Source organism: Acanthochromis polyacanthus, chromosome 17, assembly GCF_021347895.1.
Source record: "Acanthochromis polyacanthus isolate Apoly-LR-REF ecotype Palm Island chromosome 17, KAUST_Apoly_ChrSc, whole genome shotgun sequence".
NCBI lineage: Eukaryota > Metazoa > Chordata > Actinopteri > Pomacentridae > Acanthochromis > Acanthochromis polyacanthus.
In genome coordinates, this window is record NC_067129.1 from 9,424,790 (window position 1) to 9,431,522 (window position 6,733).

General features: G+C 39.5%; 1 protein-coding gene across 1 annotated transcript; it reads right to left on the reverse strand.

The window, feature by feature from the left end:
- Positions 1-228: 228 nt before the first annotated feature.
- nsrp1 (nuclear speckle splicing regulatory protein 1) lies at positions 229-4,058 on the reverse strand. Its single transcript, XM_022208143.2, has 7 exons — positions 3,957-4,058; positions 2,993-3,083; positions 2,716-2,772; positions 2,478-2,606; positions 2,090-2,297; positions 1,870-1,972; positions 229-1,762 (listed from the first exon to the last, which is right to left on the reverse strand). Exons 1-7 carry the CDS (start codon positions 3,974-3,976, stop codon positions 934-936), a joined length of 1,437 nt encoding a protein of 478 aa, XP_022063835.1. The 5' UTR covers positions 3,977-4,058; the 3' UTR covers positions 229-933.
- Positions 4,059-6,733: the final 2,675 nt, after the last annotated feature.

Here is a 6,733-nt window from a genome sequence, read left to right on the forward strand (position 1 = left end):
CATTGCCGTGTACAACTAAACCAAATGTAACAAGAAGAGCCCAGGAGATTCGCAAGAGAAGATTCCAGCAACCTAACATTGCTTTTATTGGAATTGATGTCGACCTTCATAAACCCTGTAAAGCAGTAGCACGTTTTTGTGATCAAAGCAATAAACGTTGTTTACCTGCTAAATTACCTTTTGAAATTGTCATTCTTGTACACATTTTAACACGCAACTAAAAATGAATAACTGTGGACCAGAAATAATTTTTATTAACTCTCCATTGACTACATCAGACAGATCCAAAAGGTGAATAAACACAACATCACTAGTTCACAAATTATTCCACACTCATCCCTCTTCTCAGTTAAGTAATGAGATAAAATTATGCATTTACAGTCATTCCTGTGTGATGATACAAGAGGCTCTCTGGTGAAATTCTCATTATTTACAGGCCAGGATTCTTATTTCTGTACAATAAATCTAAAATCCACACAAAAGGAGCATGAGCACACTGCTGTCAGTCAGTGGCTACAGGATAAGGGTAGCAATGCTCTAAACTTTTATTGTCATACAATGAAAGTCCACTTTCTAAACCAACAATTAACTGTATGTATAACAAGTTTTGTAAGTATATTCCTCTGCTTTTGTCCAGAAATCAATCAGCCACACTGCTGCAGAAGAGGACATGTTCTTTCATTATAATGAAGATGAACATTGTAGTTAATGATATGTTAATCCAAACGGTTCTAGTGCTGTAAACTGGTGCACCAAATGTGTAAAATAACAGCACAATATTCTCTCAGGCAAGTGTGTTGGATAGTATGGTAAAAGAAACTGTCTCTTTAAGGGATTTTGTAGAAAACAAAATATAAAATCATAATCTTATCCTCTAACTTGAGATAAAGGTTGAGTGCAATTTTGAAGTTCTTTCATCACGCTGCACAACTCTCAGTCCTCCTCTCTCTCGATGTAGCTCTTGCATGCCGAGCGTGCCATCTGTCTGGCCATGTACCTCTCTCTGGCCGAACTAACAGTGTTATCTGTGCTGCGCTTTGCAAACTTGCTCGTCTTCTCCTCCGTTTCCTCTTTCTCCTCACCTTCCGTTTTCTGTTTATATTCTTTTTCCTCTGTGTGTTCACCAACTGCTTCCTTCTTTTCTGGATCTTTTTCCTCCCTCTTCACTGCCTTCTCCTTCTCTGGCTCCTTCCTTCGTTCCCTCTCTTCTTCCGGATGTCTGTCCTTCCGCTTGTCTTCATCTGGATACTTCCTCTTCTCTCTTTCCCCATTCTTATCCCGCTCTCGGTCTTTGGGGCTCCTCTCCCTCCTCCCATGTCTGTCTTCCCTCTCTGAATCCCCCCTGCCTCTACCTCTGTCATCTTCTCTGCCTCTGTCTCGATCTCTGTCTTTCCTTCTATCCCTGTCACTTCTTCTTTCTGAATGTCTATCATCTCTTTCCCTTCCCCTGTCTCGGTTTCTGTCTCTTTCTCGATCTCTGTCCCTTCCTCTGTCTCTTTCTTGGTCTCTGTGGCTCTTCTTATGTCTGTCTCTCTCCCTCTCTCTTTCCTTCTCCTTATCTTCTCCGCTCCCTGACGAAGGCGACCTCTGTCTGTACTGGCGTTTTGAATGTGTCGAGGTGCCACCGGGCTTACTGAACCCAGACTTCTGCTCATGTCCCTCCTCACTGTCGCTACACGAACTTGGGATGTTGTCGTGGGACGTAGGAGAGGGAAGAGGTGAAGTCCTTTCTGTGTCTTTTGAAACCATTGAGGTTTCAGTTCTGTGGACGAAGGAACAGAGATACCCTTAAGGACTCAGAACAGTTTTGAAAAACGTGTATCCTTGTTGTGATTATCAATGTTGAAGTAATGAGGAGCAACAACTTACTTGTTTGCTGAGTGATCTGGTATCGCTTCCTCTCCTACAGTCTGATTCAGCAGGTGCCGGTAGAAGCCGCTCAAGTCTCTCTGTTTCTTCACATCCAGAGCAGCTACTCAAAACAAAAACAATTCAAACATATATTTAACATTGTTGCCACACTGATGTTTGATATATTACTTTGATCACAATCTTATCTACAGCTGAAAAACAGATGTATTGCTCTAACCTTCCATCGCTGCTTGTCTCTTCTCTCGCTCCTCCTCCTCCTTCTGCTCCTGCAGTTTTTGTCTATAGGCGGAGGTAACGTAAGCTTCTTTATCAGCAAACTGCTCTCCCTCTGCCTCTCTCTCCTTCTGAATCTTCCTCTCTTCTCTTCGTTCTTGTTCTTTCTTTCGGTCCTCGACTGCTTTCATTAACTGGTGTATATATTTAGGCTGCAACAAAGAGACACAGACAATAGAAGAAATGAAGTTATTGTTCATAAGGCAGTTGTGGCTCATATATTGCTTTTACACCAAAAGGATGTCAGAACATCAGCTTAACAACAACACAGGCTCTTTCTAACATTAGAGCCGTGATAGTTTCCAAATCCATCCATACAAGTGCTTAATTACCCTTTTGTCAGCTCCTCCCAGAATCTTTTTGTTGCCTTCAAGTCTCTGTTTTTGGATATCATCATACACAGCGTCATAGTCATATACAGTGCTGTCCTGTTCCAGGGCCTTCTGCATTTCCAAACGTGTCTTTAGACGGAAAGAGAGCAAAACAAAGATTGAAGACCAGAGAAACGCAAATCACATAGGAACAAGTTGTGTTGTGAAATAGTTTATAATATTAAATCTATTGTCTTACCTGCTTCATCATCTTCTTTTTGATAGCTTCTCTCTGCAGACTTTCCCCAACTGAGGTCTGAGAAACAAAACATACAAAAACCTGTTCAGAATATTTGGACAAAAGTCTTTTCAAATGTCAGATAATGACTGGCATTTAAGCTGTTTTTTTTCCTCTTTTACAGAACTCTGTTGAGTTTACATAATACTGAAAATATTTAGATCAAATGCAATGATTTCTGATGGATAAACAACCCAATATATTCCCCTTTTGGCAGCAATTTCAAAAGTTTACCCACCTCATCATCTGAGTCATCCCCAAACACTGACGGTTTTTGCAGGGCCGCAGTTTTTGATGCTCCCTTCTTCTGTGGCAAGATCAGACCATACCTGAGGACAATCAAGACACATGGATACTTAAACTCTATCCTGTATTTTGCATAAAAACCTTTCACAAGTCAAAATTCATCAAGGAAAATGGCATCTCAAGTTAAAGGCTTTGGATCTAACACTTAAACCAAATCAGCCATTTGAATCAACAGTGTATGTCTCCAGCAGGCAGAACATTCACAAGCCTTTTAATTACTGTATTCATAGAGTTAATCTTAGAAATAGACAGCACAGTTGGCGTCAGAGCTCTACACATTTCAAACGTTGGTGGTAAAGGATGCAACGTCATCCATCCATCATCAATATACCTCTTAATCCTCACCAGGGTGGGATGCTACATTTCTATAATTAATATGGTTAGTAGATAGGTGACTTTCTACACTTTGGTTCACTTTTCGTAATGCAGTGTTTAATATACAAACTCAAGAAACAAAACCAGCTTAAAGCCTGTGAGAAATTTACCAGAATAACTGCACAATTCAATGACTTATGATGGCTACAAAAGTTTATTGCCTCTCCATGGTAACAAGCAACGGGTAAACTGTAGAAAAATCTTGTTATATATGCGACAGATGTGAATAGCAGGTGAATTTTCCAAGTATCACGTAAACAAATCCGACCCTCTATAAATAAACAGTAGCTCATTTGAGTTAAAAGCGACGTTTGCATGTCCGTCAGCTAGCTAGTTAGCTAGCTGCCGTACAGGCTGAGATGGGGACACCTCCGTTTATACCGATAAACTTGTGTTTCAGCACTGAGGCTGCTACACTGAATTAGATTATTTGAATGACTGTAACATCAACCAAGTCAGCGAGTACTGTAGTTCCGTGTTAATCACACAGTCATAATCACGTTAGCGTGTATCAAACTTACTGTTTTGTAGGGACCGCCATCTTGGTCTGCTGACTGTGAACGAGACCAGCAGATTCGACACCAACGATTTGGTAAATTTATATACACAAGCTCTACTGTGTCACATTTCTTGCGTTCATAAAAATATAAGTATTTATTTTTCGGCATGACATTTTTTTCTGGTCACTAAATATGAAGTTTCGACCCGTAGCGAATGTACGGACATTCAACACATAAGAGCACCAGACTCCATCACAGACTGTTTACCGCCGATGTATGCGATAATTGAAATGTTAGAAAATAACTACACCATCAAAAAAAGCAGATTAGCATGGAGATTGGAACCAGTCGTTAAAACACTGCATTTCGAAAGAAATTGCGTGTATTATGTTCACCAGTAGATGGTGACATTGCTCTAAGTTATAACTCTGTGACTCTTGAAAATGAGAGAAATATTGAAAAGCTCAAGTCCAGCCTGCAAACTGAATTTTTATGCTGAAATATGCAGAAATGTTTCCCCAGGTCGTGTCCGCTTGCTGCTGTTTGGATGTCTGATTGGGAGCACAAAATGCAATAGTGAAAATATAGTAATAGAAAATGCTTATAAAGATAAAAATGAATCTGTTTTTCTAGCTCCACTTACTTTCACTGGAGTATGAATTATTTTTACCTTTCAATATAATTTACTTCCACTTCTTGAGTCAGTAGTATATGTTTGAATTATTTCTTATAGTTTAGACCTACAATAAAGCCTAAAAACATTATCACTCTAGTTTAGGTGATTTCGTGTTTTCATTTCATGATTCATAAACATTTGACCATACCTTGATCTCTAACATCAGTTTTGATAGGTTTACATTTTGGATCAACACTTGATAGCAGCAAAAATTTGATAGACTGGTTGTGGTTCTCTTTTTTGTTTCTTTTTCTGTGTGACCTTTTAAAATCACGTGTGTATTTGGCACCTCTCATACCAGCATGCATCATTTTGTGTTTTTATTTTTTCAAAAAAAATTTAAACAAAAAATATTTAGATGAATAAAACACAATTTAAAAAAGTGTAATTTTACAGTCACTCCCTGGGAAAAGAAAGAAAGACTTTGTAAAACAAATTTTTTTTGCAGATATTATTACAGTTTTTGCCTGTTTCTTTTTCTGATTAGCATGTAAATTAATGCTTTTTTTCTGTAACTTTACTAGTCATTCTCTGCAATCAGCAGGAAATCTGCAAAATAACAGTCAATTATTACAGTTAAAATTGTTTTTTTTTTCCCTCATTTTTTTTATTGTGTAGAGCAAAGAAACTCCTCACATCTCATTTGACTTGCTGAAGTCATTTGGATATTTCCACTAGTGTCAGCTGCTCTCTTCTAAACCTGTGCAGTAACTCAGTTTGTTAAGTAAGATCAAAGAGCACAAGGCTCACCTGTGATTAAAGCTGCAGCTTTGAATCCTCACTGCCTCTTCTGAGTGACTCTAAATCCAAACACCATTATCTCTGTCGTAATCTGCATCTCATCTCCTCTCTGGCTTCACTGCTAATCCCTCTGGTACAAACAGGACAACCAAAGCTGCCTGATGGAAGAATAGATGGAATGGTGACAGAGTGAACCATGGAGGGACTGGATAACACAGGTAGACAAAAGAACAAATAAAGCGATAGAGGGACACTGTAAGTAATTAAACAAAGGTGAAAATGTTAACAGAAGCTGCAAAAATACTGTTTGGATACAAATACTTACCTAATGTTTGTGTAATGATGTAAAAATTAAACACTACTCATGCACACGAGGCATGTTGATTTGAATTTTTTGGTATTGTTCCTGGTTGACTTCCATCCATCCATTTTCTATACACCGCTTTATCCTCACTAGGGTCGCGGGGGGGTGCTGGAGCCTATCCCAGCTGACTCGGACAAAGGCAGGGGACACCCTGGACAGGTCACCAGTCTGTCACAGGGCTACATATACAGACAAACAATCACACTCTCATTCATACCTATGGGCAATTTAGAGTAACCAATTAACCTCAGCATATTTTTTGGACTGTTGGAGGAAGCCGGAGTGCCCGGAGCATGCATAGGGAGAACATGCAAACTCCATGCAGAAAGATCCCAGACCCACCCCAAGATTTGAACCAGGGATATTCTTGCTACAAGGCAAAAGTGCTAACCACTACCCCACTGTGCAGCCACCTGGTTGACTTCATATCTCTTAAGCATTGCGTACATCTGTGATTTTTGGTTAGTCTTTTTTTCAGGCTTATACATATAGAAGGAAATGAGAGAGAGGAACTGGGTTTTACATCAGCAGTAATAATAGTTGTATTCCTCATTGATATCTGGACTGTGTTACATGTACTGATGATACACATTTGAGTGTGTGGTTTGTGACAGACTATGGTTGCTGCTGTCCTTGATCTGTGCCCTGAGGCAGTGGAGATAACAGTCTAGCAGTACAGGTTCAGACAGGCAGGCTACACCTCAGGAGTCATGAAGAATCACCTGACGCTGCACTCACTTCATAGAAGCTCATACGTACATGCAGAAAAGTTCACATGACTACTGGTTAGCAATGAATAGGTGGGCTGGCCTCCCTTCTTGTCTGAAATACAGCCTAAGATTGGACGACCACAGGTTCAGATTGTCTTAAACCCAGACATTAAAATAACAATGACGCACATGGATAGTGTACAGTCAACCTAAAACAAATCACACACATCACATTTGCATTACATGCTCAGAACCAACAAAACTTTTCAAAGCTAATCCAGAAAAAAATCATGGGCCTCAAAATCAA

Coding starts and splice junctions, on each gene's coding strand:
- nsrp1 (XM_022208143.2), bottom strand. CDS start 3,976: ATGGCGGTCCCTACAAAACA. Junction 2,773..2,992: donor GGGATGACTCAGATGATGAG/GTGGGTAAACTT, acceptor TTTGTTTCTCAG/ACCTCAGTTGGGGAAAGTCT. Junction 1,973..2,089: donor GAGACAAGCAGCGATGGAAG/GTTAGAGCAATA, acceptor TGTTTTGAGTAG/CTGCTCTGGATGTGAAGAAA.